The 26,522-nt window shown below is 51.7% G+C and overlaps 1 protein-coding gene across 1 annotated transcript in view; it reads left to right on the forward strand.

Moving 5' to 3' along the window:
• Positions 1-4,438: 4,438 nt before the first annotated feature.
• Positions 4,439-26,522, forward strand: part of ABTB2 (ankyrin repeat and BTB domain containing 2) — a 166,956-nt gene continuing 144,872 nt past the window's right edge. Inside the window, exon 1 of the mRNA XM_038563048.1 lies at positions 4,439-5,339. Within this exon, the coding sequence (XP_038418976.1) occupies positions 4,439-5,339 (901 nt within the window). The remainder of the gene's footprint in view (positions 5,340-26,522) is intronic.

The raw sequence follows: 26,522 nt of genomic DNA on the forward strand, positions 1-26,522 counted from the left end.
TTACACAGGGGTTAGATGGGGAACCTTGCTCTATTCTGGGATTTATCTGGATCTCTTCCTACTTTACCTCCACTGCCTGAGCAGACTCAAAGCATGCTCACTGTCTTTTCTGCTAGGAGCTAAACAAAAAGTCCCAATTACTTTGCAGTAGCCCCAGGGCAGGAGGAGTTCTCTGCCCAGTTAAGCCTGATATATACTGGGTTAAAGGAAACATGAAAGAGCCTTAAATAAAATACTGTCCATCATGAATATACTACAGGGAGAAACAGAATGCAGAATTTTCCAGACTTAACTACTGATCCTTGTTTCACAGACCAAACCCATGACACCATTCTGCAGAATGTGCCTTGCAGAAGTGTATTTCTTTTTCCCTTGGTCATCCTGGGGGCTCTTTGTTTCAAATGATCTGTATATCTCTTTAGTCATGAGGTCCAGAAAAGAGAGAGAGAGGGAGAGGGAGAGAGAGAGAGAGAGAGAAACAATTCCTGTGTCAGGAATGGGCTAACAAGGATTGCATGGAATGGAAGGATTACCTCACATTTTCCACACCATTGGTTCCTTTTTCTAGCAACCACTGGCATCTTTTTCAGCTCTCCTTGCGTTCCACAGAGTATTTTCTCCCTTCATATTTGTACCATTTCTCCTCTAGGTGTATCAACCTGTGTGGTGAGTCAAAGAACTGGCGGTGGCCCTTGATCAGTGGTTTTTGAGCAGCTCTGCAAAGCATATTTTGCAAAATAGTCTCATGTGCCTTTCTCTCTCCATATTGGGCATGTGTTTTCATTTTGTTGTTGCTGTTTTGTTTAATGGCCAGAACCTTGTCTAATGCACCTCTCATGTCTAGCACAGTCGTAACCCAGTAGGCATTCAATAACTATTACTGAGAGAATTTACCGAAAATGATCCACAAACTAATTTGAAACTTGGCCACTCTCATGGACATAATCTGTCTTTCTCGTACAAGAGTTCTATCTGTACTTAAATAGTTTCAGCATCTTCACTTTCAAGATATATTCCAGGGTATTTTATTCCCCCTCCCCCCGCCCCCATCTCCAGATTGATTTTGATTTTGTAAAAAATTGTATAACAAAATATGAGGACATCAGCCAAGGTGTAAAGTTTCTAAACTTTATTTCAAGCTTCTTCCCTTATGTAATTTTTGCATGGGCAATCCCAGATTTTTAATTACTCCACTGGGAATTCTCCCAATATTTGCCATGGTTTCATCATGTTCTTTTTAACGTGTCCAGATATGTGACAGTTGTTTTTCTCCAAAAATGATGTTTGGGCCAGATTTGGGTTGGGATGATATTTCCTCTTCTTCTAATATAACTTGCATTCCTAACATTAAGCACATTACCAGCGGATTGCCTTAAACACACACACACACACACACACACACACACGTACATATGTATAAGAAGCCATGTCTTTTCTTTCTTGATCTAAAGTTTTTCACCCTGCCCGCCAACTTCCTAAACGATTAACTGAAAATCAATCAGTTGGTTAATTTCTAACATAGCCCAATGTATCTTGTCCTCTTTCTCTCTCTCTCTTCCTCCATTTCTTTCTACCTCCATCACACAAAACACAGAGACACACTCCAGGTATACTTTGTATGTCCTGTCCTCAAGATGGCAATAGAAGACTTTGGTGAATGTATGAAAGACAAGAGATCTACAGTCTTAGCCATCTTTCATAACTTTCTAGTCCCCTCCACCAGATCTTCCCAAAATAATTTACTTCCTTTTTTTAATGAAAAAAATCACAACACACATTTCACTATGTATATCTAAAAGACAGTAACATTTAATAAACATACCACACTACCATTACCACATTAAAAAACACAATAATTTCATAATAGCAAAGATCTGGGTGATGTTCCTCATTTACAATTGTTTCATAATGTCAAATGTTTATTGATTCTTAAAAAAAAAATCCCAATAAATTCCACACATTATGACTAACTAGTTGATATGCCTTAAGTGCTTTTTTTAACGTATAGGTTCCCAACCATCTTTTTCCTCTCCTTGGAATTTATTTATTAATGAAACTCAATAGTTTTCCAGTAGTATTTTCCATGGCTGAATTTCATGGAACAAATCTTTGCAGAGTAGTTTAATATCCACAAGACTCTGAAATTGGGCTGTATGCATGTTTATCTTTACACTTTTATGTCATCAAGTCATTTAAATATAAGATAAATGGCATTAGCTCATTCCCAGATGACTTTTCCCTGTTGTAAATATCCAGTTGAGACATTTTCTCTGCTTCTTAAGGGTGCGCACAACAAAAAGAAGAAACCCAGCCAGCCAGTCCTCCGCCCTGTGGGCCACTTCTTTCCTCCAAACGTCCATTAGAGGGCAACATTTGCTCTAAAATTAGATTTCCCCGACTACGTTTTAAATTGCATCGGATTTGTTTTTCGAATTTTTGACACGTTGAACCTCAATACCTACATTTGACCTCTTCAGTTCTAGCGGAGGTAGTCCCATCCTGTGTCCTCTGTGAACTTGATCTCTGCGGACTTTGCGTCTTTCGGGTCACTTCCATCCTCGACCCCGTTCCCACTTCTGACCATGAGGCGGCGATATTGCATAAAGACAGACCCGAAGAAAGGAGAAATGAAGCCAGAGCGCTAAGGAGAAAAAGGAGTTGCACAGGGAAAGGGGCCATTAATGTCCGAAGGAGAGAGTCGAACCAGACATTTCTAGTTCGTACCCAACTCGCGGCCGGAGGTTGGAGCCGCACAAAGGAGCCATTCAGGAGCGCGGGGGGCTGACCTGGGGGCGACGCGTGCACAATCCCCTCCTGGACTTTGCGGTTGCCCCGCGGGGCGCAGGCGCGGTGGAGCCCGTGTGTGCTCCTGGCTGCAGGACCGGGCGTGCACCCGCTCCCACCGACCGCTCCTGGACACAGGCCCGGACCCAGGCTGACTTACAACGGCGCTGCTCGGAGGTCAGCACCCATTCCACCCCGAGTCCCAAGGGGGCGCAGGGCTCGGCCCTGGGGACGCCACCGTCAGGAGGTGGCGCAGCCGGGGGTTCGAGCCCGGCCAGTGCCAGGGCCCATTTCTCACGTGCACACACTCTGGGACACTCGCACCCTCGCACCCCAAGGAGCCCCCTGACAGCCAGCAGCTCTGTACCCTTGTAACAGGGAGGCCCCCGACCCTTGTGAGCCTCGGATGCAAGTGAGGACCCTCTCCCCCGGAGTCACGTCCAGAAAACGGCCTTAGTTTCCCGTGGCGCGGAGGGAGGGGACCACAGACCTGGGGCCCTCCCAGTCATCAGGAACCTGGACGGCAACGTAAGGAAAACCAGACCGTTTCGCGAGAAGCAAGAAAGGCGTCTCTCCTCCCCCCGCCCCCCTAAACACAAATGGAGTTTCATCTCGGGAAACGGGAGAGGCCTGCCAGAAAGTCCGGGCGAGAGGTGGGGTGCCTGGCTCGTGCACCCGCGCCCCAGTCGGCTGTGCTCCCCACGCCCACCCCCGGGCCCACAGCGCCGCGCCAGCCTCGGTGGGGCTCGGCTGCGGAGGGCTCGATGGGGGCTGCGCGGCGGGCGGGGGCAGCGCGCACCGGCCTCTCCTTTCCATTTCTCTTTAAACCGTCAGCTCCCGCGCCTAAGGCCCGACCCCTCCGCTCCGGGTCTCGGCTGCCGCCTCCCGGGGCGCGGGGTGGCTCGCAGGCCCGCGGGCCCCGCCCCCTCCATCCCCTCCATCCCCTCCATCCCCTCCATCCCCTCCATCCCCTCCATCCCCTCCATCCCCTCCATCCCCTCCATCCCCTCCATCCCCGCCGCTCCCGCGACCCGCGGCCTCCAGCCCCGCCTCCTCCGCCGCGGGGTTCCACCCGCAGCCCCGCGAAATCTGCATAGTGACCGCCCCCCGGGGAGCTCATTGGTGCAGCCTCTGCCCGTCGCGGCCGGTGATTGGTGGGCCGGCCCGGGTCATTTGCATGCCGGCGGCGGCCGGGGTACCCAGCGGCGCGGGCGGCCGGCGCCGAGCAGAAGTTTGCAGAGCGCTTTCTCGCCGGCTGGTCCCGGACTCGCGCGCCGCCGCCGCCGCCGCCGCCTCCTCCTCCTTCTCCTCCTTCTCCACCTCCTCCTCCTCCTCCCCCCGCCGCCGCCCTGTTCGCTCGGGATCCCTTCCCCGCGGAGGACGGACGCTCCGCTGGCGGGAGGCTGCAGTGGACGCGCCGCGGGGCCGAGCGGGCGCGGCGGGGGCCGTTGCGCTGACAGCTGCGCGGGGGCCCCGGCCGCCCCGGCCGCCCCGAGGCTCGCGCACCTTCCCGCGGCCCGCGGGCGCGCCATGTGGCCGCCGAGAGGAAGGAGGGCGCCCCGGAGAGCCTAGAGCCCGTTCCTGCCCGCTGGGGAGGGGAGCATGGAGTCGTGAGCGCCCCTCGCTCGGCGAGGCCGCGGCCGGCGCGCTCCCCATGGCCGGGACGTACAGCTCCACCCTGAAGACGCTGGAGGACTTGACCTTGGACTCCGGGTATGGGGCCGGGGACTCGTGCCGCTCCCTCAGCCTGTCGTCGTCCAAGTCCAACTCGCAGGCGCTCACCTCTTCGGCGCAGCAGCACCGCGGGGCGGCCTGGTGGTGCTACTCCGGCTCCATGAACAGCCGCCACAACAGCTGGGACACGGTGAACACGGTGCTGCCCGAGGACCCCGAGGTGGCCGACCTCTTCTCGCGCTGCCCGCGCCTCCCCGAGCTGGAGGAGTTCCCCTGGACCGAGGGGGACGTGGCCCGGGTGCTGCGCAAAGGCGCGGGCGGCCGGCGGCTGCCGCCCTTCTCCGCCGAGGCTGCGCGGCGCCTGGCCGGGCTGCTCCGCAGGGCGCTCATCCGCGTGGCCCGCGAGGCGCAGCGCCTGAGCGTGCTGCACGCCAAGTGCACCCGCTTCGAGGTGCAGAGCGCCGTGCGCCTGGTGCACAGCTGGGCGCTGGCCGAGAGCTGCGCGCTGGCGGCCGTCAAGGCGCTGTCCCTGTACAGCATGAGCGCGGGCGACGGGCTGCGCCGCGGCAAGTCCGCGCGCTGCGGCCTCACCTTCTCCGTGGGCCGCTTCTTCCGTTGGATGGTGGACACCCGCATCTCCGTGCGCATCCACGAGTACGCGGCCATCTCGCTCACCGCCTGCATGGAGAACCTGGTGGAGGAGATCCGGGCCCGGGTGCTGGCCAGCCAGAGCCCCGACGGGGGAGGCGGAGGCGGAGGGGGAGGGGGAGGGCCCGGGGAGGTGTCCGCCGAGGCCCTGGAGATGGTCATCAACAACGACGCCGAGCTCTGGGGCGTCCTGCAGCCCTACGAACATCTCATCTGCGGCAAGAACGCCAACGGTAAGCGTGCGGGCCTCGGCGGTGGACGGTGGACGGACGGGAGAGGGACATCCCCCTCCCTGGGCTGCCCCACCGGGCGCATTTCCTAGGGCGAACGACGCTGGGGGGTGTGCCAGGACCTGGGAGAGAGAAGACGTTTGTTCTCAGGGTGGAGTCCATGACATGGTTCTGGCCCGAGATAGTTCTTCTGGCGACTGGCTTTTGGAGGATAAAGCTGACAATCCTGTTCCTCGTGGCGTTGTCACTGCCTGGGTGCTCTTCCCTGATTGAGGCTCTTGACCAAGCCATTCCTGAACCCCCTCCTGCCTTGCTCTTTGCCTTGCTGGACTGCGTGTCTCGCGTGGTCTTTCCCCAACAGCGGAGCAGATCGACTGTGGCTCTGACCCTAGATCTCTCCAGCCCAATAGCAGCAGCCAGAGGGTCCACCCAAGCAGTAGGATGGGAAGAAGGGGGCAGGAAAGCCAGGATCAGGTGCAGCTGCCTTGGGCTTTGCTGGGTTGAAGGATGTACACTTCAGGCCTTCTCCTGGAAGGCGGAGAAGTTCTGGTGGGTTCTTAACTGCCTGTGCTCAGGCCAGTGGAAGCTGGTGACTCCTGAATCCCCTTTCCAGAAAGAGAACCACATACGGACTCCCAGGGGCCTGAACTTCTTAAGCTGTCACCAGTCAAGTGAGCAATTGATTAAAGCCCCATGTGTTGTATTAAATGCACAATCTTATGGGCTTTCCTGAAAGAAAAGATGACCCAGTAAACTGGCGAGTGGGGAAGAGGTGTGGGGGATAGGAAACTGCATGATGTGCATTCTGAGAAGGGAACCACACTGAGTACTTAGTTGCATTTCTCTGAAGGAGGACAGGGCTTCAGTGCAAAGGGTGGAAGGGAAGCACTTGACCTTCTCCCTGGTAAGGTTAGGGTGTGACATACGTTTAACAGCAAACTGCCTACCAGACTCCAATTTCAGAAGTCAGCAAACCATAAATTATTTAGAATGGTACTATGGCGAGGCATCCTTGCAATCTGATTGGAAGGCCATTTTGGGAACAGCCTTCAGTGGCAAGCAAGTAGTCCGCGGACGAGGCCAGGTGGGTACTGAAAAGGGAGTCAAATGTAAATGTGGTTTGACATCAAGTAGCTAAAATTTTAAATGAGCACTTAACAGTATGTCAGTTGCTGTTCTTAGCATTTCATGTGTTAACCCAGGAAATCCCAGCAACCCAATAAGGTAGGTACCCTATAGTCTTATTCTCATTATACTGCTGGGGAAACCAAGGTACACGCCAGTTAAGCAATTTACCCAAAATTACACAGATATTAAGTGACAAAGCTGGAATTTGAGGCGAGGTAGGCTCCAGAGTTCAAGCTTTTAGCCATCAGAGGGGGAGGAAAACAGCTTCGTTTTTATCAGCACAGTTTCCAGGGACAGCAGCTGACATCTCAGGCCTCATTTTGAAGATAATCTGTATGTAGCAGCATGGCTTTTGCTTAGCCCTTCCTTGGTTTTGGTTTTAATTCTGGCACCACCAGAGGAGATGCCTGGCGTGGAAGAGCGTTTGCCTTTTAATTTTCCTCCTCTTAGATCAGAGTTGAGGTCAGCCCGGAGTCTGTGTTGATGATGTCACAGCTGATAATTGTGCTTTGCGTCCTGGGTTTGTGGTATCAACACCGGGAACATGAGCTCCAGGAGAAGAAGTGGGGGGCAGGGGGGTTTCCACCCACTGTCCTAGCCCGGGGGAGAGTCCTGTACTTTGGGCTGAGGGGGAGGCCCAGACTGAGCTCAAAGAAGTCAACCCGCTAGGAGAAAAGACTGACGCCCCAAGCCTGTAAACCAGACTAGAACAAAAATGGAACAGTAGGTGCCAGACCGAACCAAAAATGCCCTTCGTGCACAGCTGGTGCCCAGCAGGTTGAGGAACTTCTCAGTTTTTCCAACTGCAAATTGAAGCTAGAAGGAACAGCTGCCTCTCCAGGGTCCCCTGAAAATGTAGATAGAGTAGCCAGAAATTGCTAGAACACAGGTGTCTTCCACTGAAGGGCTTATCCCAAAGCGCCATTTCTTGGCTAGGGTCATCACTCCTTGGGATTTTCTTTACAGGATGAGGTTTTGACCCCATAACCGACCTTCCTCCCCCACTCCAAACAATCCTTCTCAAGCCTTGGTAGTCAAGACAAGCAGGACTCCATGCGACTGAGAGCAAAGCTCCCTGGATGTTGGGAGCAAGAGTCTCCCTCTGTGCATCCCCTGGTCTCCTGGGGAGTCTCTTGCAGGCCAGGTGACCATTGGCTTCCACTTAGTAATACGGATGCTCATTTTTTATACATGAGATCCTGGGGGTGGCCTCAGTAAACAATAACCGGGCTGATTTATGAAGTCTGTTTAGATGAGCTAAAATGAATGTTTAGTAGAGGAGCAATGAATTACTTATGCCTGAAAGCTGACTTCAGAGGGAAGCAGAAATTGCTCAGGGGAGGAATGGGAGATCCAAGCCCTTTGTCACACTGAAGCCCCATGGCCGGCCAGGTGACCGTTTACACAGCTGAAGACCAAGGGAGAAATGGCTACACCCGGGAGGAGGGTGCCGGTTCGTGTTCTCGTCCTGCTGGTCTTCCCTTTCAATTATATCTTTATTGCTGTTGCGCCTGCTAATTATACAGCATGGGCACATGCATTTGACTCAGCTATATGGGGCTCTTAAACTTTTAATGTCTTCCAACCGGGAATTCAAGGGCTCTAATCCATCCATTCCTGGCCATTACTCAGAGTGTTGGGCAAATATGGTTTTGCTCAGCCCAAGATGGATGATAAAAGTTGTGCAGTGTTTATACAACATGATCTCAGCTTCATAGAGCAACAGGAGCTATAGATCACTTGCTCATTTGGTATTGATGTCCGTCCGTGTTCCCAGGGCAGTGTCATTAAGTGATGATACTTCCGCGGCTTCCTTATGGGAGCTGGAGAAACCACTTTAAGAGGATAGTATTTATAAGCATGGACTTGGCAGAAAATAGAAACTTCTCTCATTCACTGCCCGCTTCCTCCCTGCCCACTCTTTCCTATCTGTGTAGAAGTTTGATAACTGAGACTCACTCCTGGGTTTCTTCTTGGCTGTCTTTGTCTTAGAAGCTTTCATGAGGGTTCAAAGCATTTGAGAAAATCCTCTTCAATTCCCAGGACTGTGTGTGAGGTGATAGGCTTCTGCTGAGAATATTCTTACTTCAAAGCAGTAACCAGGAAGTGCGCAAGGGTAGCTGGATCACAGCGGTAAGGGGTGCAAAGTCCCAGTGAGGGTTTGGAGCTCACCTCTGCTGTTCAGACGAGTGACCTGGGGCATATTTCTTAGCCATTGTCATCTGGAAAATGGGTGGTAATGACAGCACATACCTCATAAGGTTGGCATGAGGATTGGGTGAGATCATAGATTTAAAGACCTTAGCCGATAGTAAATGATAGCAGTTCATTCAACAAATATTTACTGAGCACTCACCCTGTGCCCATCACTGCTAAAAGTGCTGTGGATGAGTGGGGGGAGGGTCCTCCTCCCATGAAGCTTATAAACCAGTGACAAATAGGAATTTACCCTTAATATTAAATGTTATTTAAAAGAAAAACAAACAAGGTAATGGGATAGTGTGGCTAGAGCTGATCTAAATGCCAGCCAGGGAGGGCCTCTCTGGTGACTCACAAGCAATAGGCAGTGTAGCAATACCACTGCCATCGAAGACTCTAGCAAAACATAGTGGCTGAGGACTTTTCTGAATTATTCAGTTTTCTGTCATCTGAAGCAAGTGCCAACAGTCTCATTCACAGCCAAGAAATAAAAGGGCTGCATCTACAGCGGAGACGAGCTGTTCTCCCAGCTGTAGGACGCAGTTAGCAGGAGACCATCAGGAGGTTTCCCTGACGTCATCAACAAAGGGGCAAGGGTTAATTGAGCCGCTGGTTGCTATGTAATCAGTTTCCACACCTGGTTAGTCTGAGGGGGGGAGGGCAGCTTCTCTTGGGCTATTTTATTGAAGCCAAGGGAGCTGGTAACACTGAAACAAAGCAAGCTTTGGAAATGAAAACTTATTTTTTTTCACCCCCTTGCATGCCTGAGAAATGCAACCCCAGCCCCAAGTAGTTAGAGGAACAAGGTGGGGTTGTTCTGCTTTTTCCAGAAGGCTTTACCTGACTCCTCCACCCCCCCACCCCCGCCTCTCCGCGATGTTCCTGCAGCACCCAGAGCATTTGCTCTGTAGCATTTCCTGCTTTTGGGTCTGTGTCTCCCACCCAACTGTGAGCTCGTTGTTACCCACCTCGTGCCTCACCCGGTGTCTGGTGCATAGTACTTGTCAGGCGAATAACTGATTACACCACAGAAGAACCTTCCCCCTTTTATACCGAGGCAGGGAACTCCAAGTTCTTGATGAATAGAGGCAGCGTTGTGGGGGGTTTCCAAGTCTTAGGCACATCATTCAGCCTTTGATACCCTCGTTTCTCGCAAAGTTCCCGAGGCCAGCTGTGATTCATGGATGTAAATGGAGGGGTTTCAAAGGTAAATAGGGGGTTCCTTCAGGGTGCAGTACCCGAAGTGTGACTTAGTCACAGCAAAAGTCTGCTGGGCAGCAAATGAGTCTACAGGAGGGCTGAGTTGAGAGACCGAGGCAGCCGGTTCCCCTAAGAACAGCACCACGACCCGCCCCTTGCCCGCAGCTACCCCAGAGGGCTATCTTGGTTGATGACTCTTGCTCAGAGGAGGTTCCACCCCCCTGCCTCCAACCTGCGAAGGAACCGAGGCAGTTGACTGCCGAGACGCTCCTGGGATCCACGAGTGCCACCTAAGTTCCAAGACAAGCCAGGGACACCCCGCTCATAATCCTCAGGTTGTCCGAATCCGGCCCTGCCAGGCAGGACGGTGGGTGGACGCTTTGGCCTGTTTCCGCACTTCGACACTTTGTGCAGCACCTTAAACAGTTTTTCACCCGTGACCCGGTAAGGGGACCCATCAAAATCCATTAAACAGGATGCCCTTTCCTGGAATTGACAGTGAGGTCACAGCCGTGCCAGGACCAAGCCCCGTAGTGCTCAAGCCTTTAGGCCTGTGCTTCTCCGGTGAAGACCCACAGGGCACCTGGGTGGCTCAGTGGCTGAGCATCTGCCTTCAGCTTAGGGCATGGTCTCGGGATCGAGTCCGGCATGAGGCTCCCCCAGGGAGCCTGCTTCTCCCTCTGCTTGTGTCTCTGCCTCTCTCTCTCTCTCTGTGTCTCTCATGAATAAGTAATAAATCTTTAAAAAAAAAAACACACACACACACAAAAAACAACCCAGGCACGGCTCTTCCTCCGCAGGAGTCTGTGTTACTTTGCTTAAATGCCCTGGCCGGCTGGTGCTGTCTGTCTGGAGGAGCCTCGACCGCTGCTCCTGGGGGGGGGGGGGGGGGGCAGGGGCTCGCCTGCCCGGGGAGGGCCTTACAAGTGTCAGCTGCTTGGTGATCAGTGAGCCCAGCTGAGTGGAAAAGCTGCGGCCTCCACTGGCCAACTCTTACAGGGAGTGAGTCAGTTCAGGGGAGGAGGAAGCACAGTAGGAAAAGTACCCCGAGGGCGCCTGTGTTTAGGCCACTGCCCTCTGGGAGCTCAGCGCACTGGCTCTGCAGTTGGCAGAAAAGCCTTCACCATCTCAGGCTCTGCTAGGGCGCTGCCTCCACAGGGCGAAGGCTGGGTGCTGGATGCCCGGGGAGAGATGCGGCCCCTTAGCAAGCGCCCAAGTGCGTTGGTTTTGGAGTCTGAGTTGGGCTCCAGGTTGCTTTGCCTCAAGTAAGTCGCTCCAAGTTTCTGTCGATCTTCTGTAAAATGAGGGCCTGGCTCCCCTGTGTGGGGCGGTGCACCCGGTGTGTGGTCGGTGCTCCAGGCCGGGTGACCTCGGCGGCACCCTCGCTTGGGAGCTGTGAGACCCTGGGCGGGTTAGCTTCTGTGCCTTAGTCTCTTTCTCTAGAACAGGATCTCAACCCTCGCCACTGTTGACATTTGGGACCGGATGGTTTCTGTTGGGGGAGCAGTCGTGGGCGGCGGGAGGTTCCTCTACCCACTAGATGCCAGTAGCATCCCCCATGCCCCGTGCTGCCGGCTGTGACAATGAGAAACGTCTCCAGAACTGGCCAGATGTCCCGTGGGGTGGGGGGGGTGGGGTGCGAAATCACCGCTGATTGAGAAATGCTGCTCTGTAATAGGACTGGAAAGAGCACCCGACTTCACAGGATGAGTATGAGGATTTAATAAAAGCCTCTGCAAGGAACTTTGTACTCTGCCTGGCACATCAAATATTAATTCTAATTATCGCTGTAGTTTTGCAGACTCGTGTCGAACATGCTGGTCTTATTTGTTTTTGTCGTGGTGGGAGGCTGTAGCACAGGGGAGGACCGTGACCCAGATCGCAGGGTGACGAGCGTTCATCACAAGGCTTTCCTTGGTGACTAACAGGTAGAAGGAAGTTGTGGAATCGTGAGAAAGCACCCTGGCGGCCTGCTCGGTCATGTGGCTTCGACGGTCCCCTGGGTGAAGCCGGCTGGCCGCTAGCCCGCTGCCCGAGCCCATGCACAAATGACCGCGGCGGTGCCAGCCCGCAGCTCGGGCCCCAGGGAGCACTTCTGCGGAGGCTGGGCTGCGCATGTCGCGGCTGCCAAGTCCCGAGCCACAGGACAGCAGGTGTTTTGTGTTTTGCTGGCCTGTCACGTAAACATACTTTGTGGTCTTCTTGCTTGTTTTAGAAGAGGCCTAAATGGTTTTGCAGCTTTGGCGGCACGTTTGGAGCCGCACGCCAAACCGGGAGGAGCAGCTTAAGGAGCACAGCCCGAGGAAGCCCGGGACCCGGCTGCTTCCCGAGAGCCAGCTACGGGCGAGGCGGACAGATCGGAGGAGGACAGGCGCTGATGCTGCCCGTCAGGGAGCGGAGAATCCAGCAGGGAAAGCAGAGCGCACAGCGGATCCCCACAAGGAGGTCTGGGGTCGCTGCCCTGGGCCTGCGAGGACGGCCTCCACCTGCCGCGGGCCACTGCCCTGCGTGGCTCTTGGGCGCTGTCCCACTTGGGAGCTTCCCACTCCCAAGCCCTCCTGCGAGGTGGATGCAATGTCTCCCCTACAGATGGGGACCTGGGGGCTTTTGGTGACTTGAGAGCACCAAGTGGGGAGAGAGAGGAGGCCTGGCTGGCTGGCAGGGACACAGGGCTGCTTCCTAGAGGATGTGGCATTGGGGCCAGTGGGATTTGGGCAGGCCAAGCCGTGACAGGGACGGCGAGGCAGTGCGGGGAGCACGCAGGCTTCCAGACAGGGAGAACGATGTGCGCAAAGACCTGGAACCCAAGAGAACGGCAGGCAACCCTGTTTGGCCAGAAGGTTCAGGCACGTAACAGGGAGAGCAGAGCAGATAACACAGTGAAAAGGACAACTTTCCCACATCTTTCATCCAGATGTTCAGAAGCCTGCCAGCGTGCAGGAAGAGTGCTTTCCAATACTCATTTTTATAATTCAGAAATCGAGTGTGTCTGCTCCCCAGTGCATCCTAACCACAGCCCCAGACCTCCCATTACCCCTCCAGCTGATTGAAAGCTTGGCCTCAGTGATGCCCCCATCCGTTGTCCCAGCAGCACAAGGAACCAGAGACGACTAACCTAGCAGACTTGGGTTGAGAGGGCGTGGAGAACAATGCTTCACTCAGCCCCACTTCTCCCATTTGACTTGGCTTCGGACTCGGCCTTTCTTCCCAGGGCCCTGAACAGAGCATTTCAGGCCAAAGCGATCCCAGTACCAAACGGAGGTCAGGGCTGATGGGCTTGTTCCATGTGGCCGTTGGATTAACTCTTGCCAAAGCAGGAGTCTAAACCCTGGAGGTGGAGAGGGCCCATAACACAGGATAAGATAATAGGGTTCCAGAACTTTCTTCGTTTATGAGTCTGACTTGCTAGGTTCAATTTCTAGTTTAGAGTTGATCATTTTGGAAAGTAGCAGTAGGTCGGTTCTCAGAGAGGTTCAGTCACTTGCCAATTCTCGGGGAAGGTGTTTCCAGAGCGTTGATAAAGATTTCAGTCTTGTTAAATGTCTGATCTTGTGGAACCACCCGATCCACCATCTGGATTGGACTCCCTGGAGTCCAGCTGAACTCCAGTGACAGTAATAAAATGTGATAGGTCATTAATGGCCTAGCTAATAACTCCACTGTTAGTCCTTTTCCTGACCCCAGTGGAGGATTATTATCACTTGAAAAAGATCATGAATGAAATATATATACACACACACACACACACACACAGTCATTTGTGTTTAATGATTTGGAGTCCATTTTTTTCCAGAAGTGAGGAGGGTGGGGGTGGGTTCAGGTCCATGATGGAAAAATTAAATAGGGAAACTCAACTTGGAAGCACCAGGTAGACAACATTAGGGCAGGAAGGGATTAAATTGGACCCCAGAGAGGGCAAAACAAGCCTTTCAGTGCATGGAAACCATCCCTACAACTGAGGCCAAGCTTTTGTTAAAAATTAAAAAAAAAATTTTTTTAGCCTGTGTCTTTTAAATTATGAAAATTGGCACTTTCTGTGAGGAGAGCTGTTAATAAACACAAGCTGAAGCTCATGCACCGAGCAAGTATCTCATGTACAAGCGTCTAGGACCGTCCAGTTTGGAGAACAGAGGGTTTGGATCCAGAAGATTCTGTGTTGGGAGTGCGGCCCCTCCATGACCTGGAGTGAATCACTGTCTTCTTGGCTCTCCTGTTGCTTTATCTGTGGTGTGAAAAGGTCAGGCTACATTCTCCATGGGCCCTTCTGTCTCTGATAATGTTTCTAGACCCCACAAGGACACTGTGAAATCATTTTCCTAAGGTCAGGCCCCGTGATTAGTATCCTTGGGAAAGAAACAGCCCGGGATGGAGCTGGACGTGCTCTCTGAAGACCTGGCTGGGTAGCAGGACTAAACAACCATCCTTTTCCATATTGGGATTAACTGCAATTACTGTATTAGAGATCTCCCCTGCTCCCTCCCCCCCCCCCCCCAATATCAGAAGGATAAGTTCTGTCTCCTTCTGGCCGACCCAGCACTTCAGTGCTCAACAGCTGTGTCCAGACCCTGGCAGGCCAGCACAGTGCTGAGATCGGCTCCGAAGGTGACCTCATGCAGCCAGTGTTTGAAGCCCGCCCACCCAGACTTGGGTATTTATAGTAGGGGAGCAGCTAGGAAAAAAAAAATTAAATACGCTACACCCGTCTTTATACTATGTGGGACAGAGACAGGCATTGTGAGGAATTTAGAAAGCAGGGCTGTATAATCCAGCAAGATATTTTTAAATGCTGTTTGTTGCAGTTGGCAGGGCCGGCTTTTCAAAGAGGAGGGAAAGTAAGAGTAAGTGGGGATGACAGGCCGCCAGGAACTCCAAGCAGTGAGACGTGGAGCTCGGCAGTCTAAGGTGTACGGTCTAAGGTGTACGGGTTCTGAACCCCAGGTTGTCCCACAACCACAGAGTTTGTGGTTTGAGGGTTTGGGAAGGTCACCTTGAGAGGCTCTGTGAATGGGGCAGCCTACCATCCCTCTTCCCCACCAGCCCGTCCACTGGACAAAATCCCCAAGTCGAAAATGAATAAAATGTTCTGAAGACGGCAGCACATACAGCCAGAAAAAGTTGCTTCTGTGGAAACCAGGGGCCTGGTGCTGCTTCTTTAACACCTCTCAGCAGCCGGGTAGATCAAGTTGTACACGAGCACACACTTTGGAAGCAAGTTGCTCGCAGCTGTTCTTCTGGATGGAATTCCTCCCGGGACGAGCCGGGCAGGCCAGAATTATGCTGGGACCCAATTCAGTAGCAGGTGACTGCGCTCCAGGGGAGACCTACCTCTGAAAAGGCATCACAGTGAGCCCCACCCATCTAGTGACCAAGAGTTGAGATTGGGGTACATCCACTTGTTCATCCAACACATATTTAGTTACGACTTACCGCGTGCGTACTGGGCACTATTACAGGTTTGGTGGTTGAGCAAATGAACCTGAGGGGCCTGGGGGGTGGGGTGGGAGGGTGTAGTCCTGGTGCAGAACGAGGAAGAGTGAGGCCTGCTGGAAGCATCACAGTGAGGCCAGCCAGGCTGGAGCAGACCGATCCGGGCAGGGGAAACAGCAAGTTCCTGGTGGGTGCCAGGAAGCCAGCCTGGCTGGGGTGGGACGAGTGTGGGGGAGCTGCGGTTGGAGAGCATGGAGAGGGGTGATCATCCAGGTAGGGCCTTGTAGACCGTTGTGTGGTGCTCCGACTTTTAGCTGAGAGTCTGCTGGGAGCCACTGGAGGGACTTACAGAGATGACATGATCGGATTTGTATTTTCATGAGGTCACTCCCTCTGCTGTGTCGGAAAGGGACCGCGGCATCAAGTACGGAATGGAAGCAGCGTGCCACTGGGAGGCTTTTGCAGGAAATCCAGGCGAGGGAGGATGGCGGCCTGGATTGGGTGTCAGTGGGGAGGTTAGGGGGGTATTTTGAAGTGAGAGCCAATGTGTTGTGTCAACAGCTTGGATGTATGAGATGTGAGAGAGGAATCAATATGACACCAAGGTTTATGGTCTGAGCACCTGAAAGAAGGGAGTAGCCGTTGCTTAGAATGGCAACAGCTGTGTGCGGAAGAAGCCGGATTGAGCCAAAGGGCTGAGTGTGAGTTTGGTTGCTTGCCTCACACTTCTCTGTGGAGATACCAAGTCGGAGGTTGGCCCCCAGATCTCCTCGAATGCCCTAGATCATATGATGGATTGAAACATTGCCCTCCTTTGTCTGCCCTGCTAGTGGGCACGGTCCAGCAGGGTCACAGTGCCTCAGGCAGGAGAGATTTATTTTCAGCCTTATAATTCCGTGGTCGATGGCCTTAAGAGCCCCTGAAAGTTTGCTTTCCAGCTTCTTCACGGGCAGCCAGCAGCCTCTAATGAAGATCATCAACTCTGTTGTTTCCTGTCATTAAGTTGAGATCTGTTTAATTAGGTCCAGTTGTTCTGTGGATTGCTCTGACTTTGGGCGTGTATCCCTCAGTCCTGGGAAAGTGAGACTCCATCTCAGGCCGCTTTGGGTTCGTGGAGGTCAAATCTGGGTCACAAATGTAGCCAGAGAGAGAACCTTGTTGGGTGCTTGGAAAAGGCAGAGGGGGATCTGGAACAGTCTGAGAAAGGCACTGGGAGTGTCTGAGTGCCTGTTACGTGGTGTGGGCTCTGCATCTCAGGAGGGGCATGCCAACACAGGTGGCCAAGAGGTGGAACATGAGTCACCACTGCCTGACTGCCAGCTAGTTACCTGGTCTCCGAGCATCAGTTTTCCAATGCTGTTTAATGGATATTTATCATGGTTCCTCTCTCAAAGGGTTATTTCAGTGGCTCTTGACCCTAGATTCACATTAGAATCACCTGGAAAGCTTTAAACACACACAAGCGCACACATACACCTGTGTGTGTCTTAAGGCTCCACCTCCAGGAATTCTGATATAAATGGCCTGGCGTGGGGCCCAGGCCATGTGGGTAGTGTTCCTGGGAAGTCTGGTGCTCAGTGAGCACTCAGTAGCTATTATTGATGGTAAAAGAATCGTTGTTCTGGAGTGCTCAGTTCTGCTCCACCCAGGATGGTGACTTGCCTTCACTTCACTGCTATGCTGCTGTGGTTCACTCATCTGGAAGTGTCACCACTGGACACCCCAGAGGAGCTTGAATTGATAGGGTGGCATGAAAAGGGCAGAGCTGGGGCACCTGGGTGGCTCAGTGGTTGAGCATCTGCCTTCAGCCCAGGGCGTGACCCCGGGGTCCTGGGATTGAGTCCCACATCCGGCTCCCTCCAGGGAACCTGCTTCTCCCTCTGCTTGTGTCTGTGCCTCTCTCTGTGTTTCTTATGAATAAATAAAATCTTAAAAAAAGAAAAGAGGGGGGAAGAGTTAGGTCTAGAATGGTAGTGGCACAATATCATAAATTTATCATGTTAATAAATTATTTTATTCCATCTTTAAGAGGAGGAAACTGAGTCACAGAGAGGTTGAGTCACTTGCTCAAGGTCATGCAGCTAATGAGAAGTAGAGACTGTGATGGACCTCAGGCAGCCTTCCTGCAGCTTCTCTCCCCTCCCGCCACGCCGTGTTCCCTTCCCAGCCAGAGAAGCTGAGAGGCTGAATTCTCACCTCAGACCCCCAGCACATACCTGCCCTGTGCAGTCTTTCCAGAGTCACCAGGCCCTACGCCATGCACCTTGCTTGTGTTTTACCATGTGATTCTCGACATCGCCCAGTGAGGTGTGTATTCTCCTCACCCTCTCTCACAGCTGACGAAACTGAGGCCCAGAGAAGTCCAAGTGGCATCAGCGGGTAAATGACGCTGCAGGATTCAAACCCGGGTCTTCCGGGCTTCAGAGTCCCCGCCTCTTCTCTCCTCGGGAGCGGCCTGGGTGGGGAGGAAGCCCATGCAGTGGTTTCCTGAGCAGGGTCGGTCCAAGAGGGCAGGAGGACCTGAAGCCAGGCCAGAGCATCCCTCTGGACAACAGAGGCCCGTGGGTGCCTTAAAATAGTGACCTGGCTCAGCGGGGTGGCCGGGGACAGGCCCAAGGGCTGAGGTGTTTGTTCCCCGCTGTTTAAAGAGCCCGCCTGCCAAGCCCATTGCTTCTCATCTGTTGCTGTGAATGAAATAACCTCTGAGAGATTGTATGTGTTGGTTGCTTAAAATAGTTCAAGAGGAAGAATGTTTGGAAGCTTTTAGCTCCCTGAGTCTATTTCCTCTTGATTTATGACACCTTAGAGAGTGCTGGGCCTCTTCTTGTTTATTCTTCAGGCTTTTCCTTTCTACCATATTTTAGCCCTTATGTCACTGTAAACCAAAGGGGTTTGTTCCTTCCCACTCCCCCCCCCCCAATTGTGACAACCTTTCCTAAACAATTTAATGGGGGTAGGGAGCTACACATTTAATTTTTGTTTTTAAAAGGAGGGGGGAAAATGAGGTGAGGCCATTTGTTTTGGAAATAGTCATTTTTCTCTTCCAGCTGCAGACGTTTCCAGATCATAGTGATGGTGTTTGCTCTGGGCCGAGAAGGATTTATTTTATTTTTGTTCATTTGCACTAAGTCCTGCTCTGGGAGCGGGAATTTTCTTACAGCCTTCACCGTGTGATGCCCAGGGACCCTGGGCCGTGGGGGGAGGAGTTGCCCTGTTCTGTACGCAGCCACGAACCATGGGATGCTGTCTAAATGGACATTTAGTAAATATTCAGTGAGATTTAAAAAAAAAAATCACTTCCTGAGTCACACAAGGCGCATTTCTAGTGCACGCTCGTCACAGGCGGCTCGTGGTCCCCATATTGGACAGCGCGGATAGAGGCCTCTCCATCATCGCAGGCAATTCTGTGGGACGTGTGGCCATTAGAGTGGGTCATCGGTGGGTCACTTGGGGCCCGCTCCCTGGGTTTTCACAGGCCTCAAAATTTTAACTATCCTCCAGCCTGTCTATAGCCCTCTGTTTGCAGAAACAAGAAGATTCATGGAAGTGGAGATTAAGGCCATTGATTCTTGTGGCTCTAACCTCTGGACCCTTGACACGAGGGTCAGGTTTTATGATTTCCAAGCTGCGTGGCCTGGGGCAGGTCAGTTAGCCTCTCTGAAGTGGCTTCCTTGTCGGTGAAATGGTGGTTTAAAGATACCTTGGGATTTTGTAAGGATTAAACAAAATGAAGAAATAGGTATAATACACTGAGCAGAATGCTTGACAGGTAACACGGGCTACAAAGTCTTCCGCACGTTTTGCCCGTGTTTTCACCCGAGCCACACAGTATCCTTCGGGGGCGGATATTGTTGCCGTTCTCCAGGTGGTGAGGCAGGAAGCAGGCTTCTGGGGTCCACTGCTGCTCCCAGGCTGAGTCTGAGTACTTGAACTTGAGCTCCAGCGCTCTTCCTCCCTGTGCCGGTTGATAGGCCCCCCCCCCCCCGTCAGAAGTCAGAGGCTGTTGTCTGAATTAAAAGCCCTTTTCGGGGATCCCTGGGTGGCTCAGCGATTTAGCACCTGCCTTTGGCCCAGGGTGTGATCCTGGAGTCCCAGGATCGAGTCCCATGTCGGGCTCCCGGCATGGAGCTGCTTCTCCCTCCTCCTATGTCTCTGCCTCTCTCTCGCTATGTCTATCATGAATGAATGAATGAATGAATGAATGAATGAATGAATAAATAAATCTTTAAAAAAAAAAAACCCTTTTCGAAACGTTTTTTTCTTTCAGGAACTGCCCGTCCCTTCCACCATTGGAGGTGAGCTCTTTTCAGAGGCCTTTTGCCTAAAGCCGGCCCGTCTGTCTCCACTTGCAGAGCTGCCACCAGGCGAGCTGCCGCTGCCAGAACCTGTGGCTCCTTAGAACCCGAGGTTTACCCAGGAGGTTAAGATTTTTAGTGCTTCACATGGCCTATGGTCCTTTTGCATCCTTTGCCAAGAGGACTGAGCCCAAGAGAACCCTTAGTGGGATCCCGGAGGAAGGTGGCTTTGAAAGGAGTGTCCTCGGAGCAGAGCAGGACCAAGAGAAGCCTCTCTGATGGGGAGAGGCGTCTGAGAGGATTTGCTCACGCTCGGGGCCTGGGTTCAAACACTAACTCCATTACTCACTTGCCCAGATCATACAGCTCATTATGTAACCTTCCTGAGCCTCAATTTTACCATCTGTAAAATGAGGACAATCCTAGAACCTACTTGTCAGAATGGCTCTAAGGATTAAATGAGACGATGTCAAACCAAGCCCCAGCCTGGTGTCTGGCATGTAGCAGAGGCTGGGCGCATCCGCTGGCCATCCTGGCCATCACTCCCTCCGGGCAATGGCATTTGGCATGCTTTCACTTTCCTGTGGTGCCTGAGTCGTCGTCGTCTTCTGTCTGGTCAGAAGAAGTTGACCCAGAGGGGGTCAGCTCTCCAGGTGAATGGTTAGGTTAAGTTTGTGTATCTTGAGCCTCCACCTGGTCTTCCCCCCCGCCCTTCTCTCTTCTTTCTGGAGGATGGTGGGGGTAAAAGGCATGATTCTGTGCAGTGGTCATGTCAGCCCCTCACATGGTTACCACCAGCCTACTTCCCTCCTGCTAGGTGACCAGCACCGCCCTGTCAAACAGTGTAATCGGAGCTGGATTTGTCCTGTAGGATTAATTTGTGGTGTGAAGTGCCCAGCTAGTTATGCAATTGCCACTCGTTTGTCCACATCCAGAACGGGCTACATCCGCCACTTGTGATGAAGTCCAAGGAACTTGGAACTGTACGTAAGGAATAGGATAATTCCTACCGCGGTTGTTACAAGAGATGGATTTAAAGGAGGGGAATCCAGATGCCACGGAGGATGGTAATATCCCTACTTTCCTCCTATGGATGGTTCTTCGGAGGGAGGCACCACTTTTAAATGCTTCTGAGAGAAGAAGGGAAGGACACGGGGCCAGGATATTGCATTATCATGATGTCATTTGTGTAACTTGGGCCCTCTGTGGGCCCCCTACCAGCTGCCGAAAGCCTTGTCGTTTGTGTGGCTTCCCTGGCACTGACAAATCACTCTCAGTCAGTAACTTGGATCCTTCTTGGCAAATAGTTGGTTATCTGTGCCAGGGTCTCCGCCATTACCCCTCAAGTTTCCAGAGGTCCAGTGGTGTGTGTGTGTGTGTGTGTGTGTGTGTGTGTGTGTGTGTATGTACATACCTGTAGCACGAGCCCACATACTGCCTCTGCCCTCCTAAAATGTAAGCAGTTCTTAAATCCGTCATTTCCAGGCCTGGCTGGCTGCTGAAACATCTTGAGGCACTTTCAGAATTCATCTTCTGGGCCCCCCCTTGGACATACTGAGTTAAAACCTGGAAAAGTGGGGCCAGAACGTGTGAATTTTCTAAACACCCCTCAGATCATTGAGATTTGTGACTCCATCCTCACTCGGTGATGGGTTTTGGCTTCTAGGCACCTTACCGGAGTATGCATCAGGCAAAGGCCCCTCTGAGGGAGTGAGGTGGCAAGTGAGGCTGGCCTGCCAGGGTCTCCTCTGCACAGTGGGCTGAAGACTGTGGTTGGCATGGCTGAGCGGGAGGACCAAGGAAGGCCGTTGCCGACGTTTATTGGTTGCTGTCTTGTGTAATCCTCTCAACCACACTCTGAGGTGGTGGTAGTGAGAACCCAGGCTGATGTTCACTGAGTGCTGTGAGGTGGGGCAAGAGTCCAAGCGGTCTACATGGGTTATATCATGGAGTCCCATGCCCGCCTATAGGGTAGAGGTACTATTTATCCTTACTTTCCAAATGAGGATGCTGAGGCCCAGAGACCAATAAAATGACTTGGCTAAGGTCACACACACACAGCAGGTGGCAGAGGTGGAATTTGAGAGGTTAGACCCATCACACCTCAAAGCACGTGGCTTCCATTGCTAGAAGCTGGCTGGAATTTTAATCAGAATCCTTAGGCTGTTGGGAGTGGGTCAAATAAGAATTCCATATTCTAAATAGAATGAGTTTTTCCAGAAGGATTTGTGCTGTCTTTCCTCACAGCCCTGGCTTTCCGAGCTTGGTTATTTCCCTCCACAGACCCAGGTCCCCGACCGGGACTAGCCACCAATAAACTGGGCCCCTCATGGCTGAGCACGTCTGTATTTTAGTCTGCTTTTTCTCTTCCTTCTCCTCCCCTTCCTCCTTCCCTGCCTGGCCCCCCACATGCAGCTCTTCTCCAGGCCTTGGGGCAGCACAGTCCTCGATAAATCAGTCAATCAGGATCTGGGAGTGGGGCAGTCCCTACCCAGGGTGCCAACTCCACACAGCCTCTTAGTCACTTGTACTCAAATGGGTATCCCTCTCTGCAGCCTGAGGGGCATACAGCCTTGTGACTGAGGGAGCAGATGTGCGGCCAGACTGCCTGGGTATAGGTCCTGGATCCAGGGGCATCTAGGTGGCTCAGTGGTTGAGTGTCTGCCTTCAGCTCAGGTCATGATCCTGGGGTGCTGGGATCGAGTCTCACATCGGGCTCCCCACGGGAAGCCAGCTTCTCCCTTTGCCTGTGTCTCTGCGTCTCATGAATGAATAAATGAAATCTTTAAAAATAAAAAATAGATCCCAGATCCACTGCCTCCTTGACAAATTGTTTTGTGTCTCCGAGCCTCAGTTTGCCTGTAAAATGGAAATAATGCTCCCTACCCCTTATGGTGGTAAGGAAGTAAATGAACTCTACTTTATAAAATGCTTGTGGTGGTACCTGACATGTACATTCTGGTATGTTCACCGTTGTGATGGTGAGGAGGACAACAGTGACCATTGGAGGTGGGGGTGGGGGGTCCTTGGTGACCCTTTCCATGGTATGGTCACGGAGCCCACTCCTATGTGAGCACATCCTGAGTATTGCAGTAGAAAGATCAAAGGCTTTAGAGACAAATCTGGGTTTAATCCCAGCTAAGCTGTTTTTTTTTTTTTTTTTTTTTTTTTAATGTGGGGTTGGGAAAGCCCCCAGAGCCTATTTGCTTTGCTTTGTTTTTTCACCTATAAAATGAGGATGACAGCTGCACCTGCCTTGAGGTGTTGTAAAGGTGAAACGCAAAAATGCCAGCAAAGCATGGCCTTATCTGGCAATGAATGAATTGGGGAGAAAAATAGGAGTTGAATGAGCCATAGCAATAAAATAAGCGAAAATAAAAAAATCAGTCGCCAAAGATCACATATGGCATGATACAATTTTTTGTAGAGTTAAAACCAAAGTTTTTAAGTTAAAAAGTACTGGAGGAGCACATCGCAGGCACAATAAATGCTGCATAAATACTCTCCCGGGAGTGGGTGGTAAACATGGATGGTGTTTATGTCGTGTGCAGGGAGGAAGGACCCTGTGGTTGCCATGTGGAGGGTTGACAGGGCTCTAGCTTTGTTTTCGAGGTGAGTTCACATTATTACAACAAAATAAAAGTGGTCCTGAACCAAGGGTTATGATACATCCAATCTGCACATCTGAAGTTAAGAAATCAGTGGGTTCGGGATCCCTGGGTGGCGCAGCAGTTTAGCACCTGCCTTTGGCCCAGGGCGCGATCCTGGAGACCCGGGATCGAATCCCACGTCGGGCTTCCTGCATGGAGCCTGTTTCTCCCTCTGCCTGTGTCTCTGCCTCTCTCTGTGTGACTATCATGAATAAATAAATAAAATCTTTAAAAAAAAAAAAAGAAATCATCAGTGGGTTCTCAGGAGGTGGTAACTATCATTATCCCGTGAACCACCTGGACCACGCCGTAGGCCACCATTCCTGCCCTTTGAGATTTCCTGCCTTCTGTGCCAAATGCCCTGGGAGCCGCATTTTCCCACCTCCGGCCACAGTGGCTTCCACATGGGGAGCATGGAGGGATAGCTCAGTTGCCTTGCTCCTTAGGTTTGTTGCAGCAGGTCTTGGGCATCAACTCCTGTGTGTGTCTAACACCGTCGAACAAAGACAGGGCTGTTTTTGTCCTAGCTGTGCCAGATATAAAGGCTTTCATTAGAATCACTTTAGGAGCATTCATGTTAGCCAGGAGATTTTCTTTCCAAGGGAAGGCAGTGTTTGGGTTGGATCTGATGGTGTTTGTCTTGGTATGATCTTAGACCTCTCTGCTTTCATTGCCACCATCAAGCATCATGACCTTTGCCTATGGCTTTTCTTTACCCGTGGTTCCTTCCTTTAACAGAAAGGGGAAGCGTGGAGGGCACTGGAGACACCCTGGTCCTGTGCTGCTGGGTCCGTGGCATCTGGGTCTAAATGATCCTCGTGTCCTGTCACCCTCTGAATTTGACGAAGTGGAGGAGAAAAGAGTGTAGGCTTTGGGATTAGGGAGACCTGGGTTCGATTTCGGGATCTTCACTGTGTCACAGGAGGCACAGGCATTATTTGTTTTTCCTGATTTTAAATTGAGGTGCATGAAGTGCAGATTCCTAAGTTCCATTCAGCTGGATGAAATGTTACCTGGACATACAGCTGTGTCATCTGCCCAGGTGAAGCTCAATATCTAAAATACCTCCACCCCAGAAAGTGCCCTCATGGTCCTACCCCATCAGTACCCACTCCCCACCCCCACTTACCCATTATCGTGACTTTTGTCACCATCTGTTAGTTTTGCCTGTTCTGGAACTTCTAGGGGTGGGAACATTATCAAACCTTTCTGATCGCCCCCTCTTTTTTAATTTTTGAAAGCAAAATTGTAAGTAGTACTTGTGTCGTAATGTTAAGGAAATCAGATGAGACAACACATGTAAAGTCATTAGTAAAATATTTGTAAAATAGTCAACTCTTGATCAGGTAAAGCTGTTTATTGTTTACTATTGACATGGTGGACTTCAAAGTCTGCCCGTTTCTCCCCCGGAGACGCAGGCCTTTCCCCTCGGCGCTCCCTGCAACGCCTGTTTCCTGTGCCCTGTGACCCCCTGAACACCCCCTCTGAGAGTGTTCCCTCTGTGGCTTTCAGGGTTTCTTACTGAAACCCGTTCTTCTTCATAAGTCAGAGGAAACGGGCAGGAAAGCAGAATTCTGCTTTTGCCTGTTTTTTTTTTTTTTTTTTCTTTTTTCAAAGAGGGTCTGTTTGTTCTATTAGCAAGATCAATAGAGGCTGTGCTGGACTGACTCCCCTGGGTGGGAGTTCCTTGGATGCTGCTTTTGCTGAAAGGCCAGGAGTTGTAGTCATTGCAAGGTTTCAGGAGCAGTAAGAGGAGCCATCTCCTTCAGTTCCTCAAAAACAAAAAAGTAAAATGATCTGCGTTTGCCTAAAGCTCTAGAATCATAATTCAATTCCTTGGGTCAAGGAAGGCCACTAACGCCCCAAGTTTGAATGGGGGGGGGCATCCCGTTTTCATGATGTAGGATTCCATTTGATCCTAACCCCAATGGTCTTTATCCTGTCCTTTCCCAAGGGTAGGTCTCCTGAAGGAAGTGGAACCATGTGGTTGGTGGGGGGACAGTGAGCGAACACAGGTCAGAGGGAGTCCATGAAGGCAAATTCCATGAATTTGTGATGCGATCCAGGGCTAGGTCTGCCCATGAGACGTTGTACACACATGAACAGAACGTCAGGTCTTCTGTCAAAATGCAGGGGAAAAGCTCTGGGCCCTGCCCTTGGGGAGAAGCCTCCAGTCGGGGAGCAAGAATTAAACAGGCATTTGTAACACTAGATGCTGTGCTTGGAAGACCATGGCCCCCGATCCAGATTGGGGGGGCAGGGTTATCATGGTCCTAGAGCTAGTGTCGTTTGGCTGGAGATGAGAGAGGTAAAGAGAAGTTAACCATCAGCTAAAACACACGGCCCCCATCAGGGTCCCCTTGGGACTCTCGCGAAGTTCATTTCCAAGGACAACTTTTGTCCACCCAAAATCCATGAAGATTTTGGTTTTACTGAACTGCTTGAGGGCTTTTGCTGGTGGCAAGACCATTGATAATTGTTTCCTCCAGCAACCTTGTAGCCTCTCTATCCTGGGCAATGCATGGAATGCTGAATACACACAGGCCCTCTGATTCTGCAAAAGATTTTTTCTTCCCTGCGAGGTGGGTGAGACAGGCTGGGAGGGGAGATCCGTTTATAAACTGAAGACCTTATTAGCAGGAGTTTATGGGTAGGAGAGCGGCCCTGCCACAGAAGCAGGAGAGGGATATGTTTGTTATGGAAGAAGATACCCGCTTGGCATCCCTCACGTGGCCAGTCATTGCCTGTGGGGCCGGTGTGCCAGATTTCTGCAGTTACCATGGGACCCAGACTTAGACAGGAAATCATGGTAGGATGGGAAAGAGTCCAAAATATACACGGCTGGTATACAGGCTGCAGTTAGAAAAGAGAGTAAGAGAACAATCTATCTATTTTCCTGCACGAGTACTGCAAAATCAAATGGGGTTGTTTTTCCAAGACTCCTTGCATTTTATGGACCTGATTTTCAGGCTTTAAGTTTTTCCATATTAAGCAATACTTGGGTTATTTGAAGTGACCCTTTTGTATGTTTGTGGGGAGCACTTCTTAGGCTTGTTATGTGTTTTTTTTTTTTTAAAGCTCCCAAACTAAAAAGAAAAAAAAAAAACCAAAACAAAAACACCAGTGTCCCTTCAGTTTTGGGGGACATTTTCATCCAGAACCTGGGAACCTGGGAGGAGTATCTTTTCTGGTTTTCGCAGGAAAGACCACAGCTGTGTCTTTCCTGCGAGCAGCCCACGTGAAACCACACACTCCCTCATTTTAACGGGATGTGCCAGTGGAAAGTA

The sequence above is a fragment of the Canis lupus genome, chromosome 18 (assembly GCF_011100685.1).
Source record: "Canis lupus familiaris isolate Mischka breed German Shepherd chromosome 18, alternate assembly UU_Cfam_GSD_1.0, whole genome shotgun sequence".
Lineage (NCBI taxonomy): Eukaryota > Metazoa > Chordata > Mammalia > Carnivora > Canidae > Canis > Canis lupus.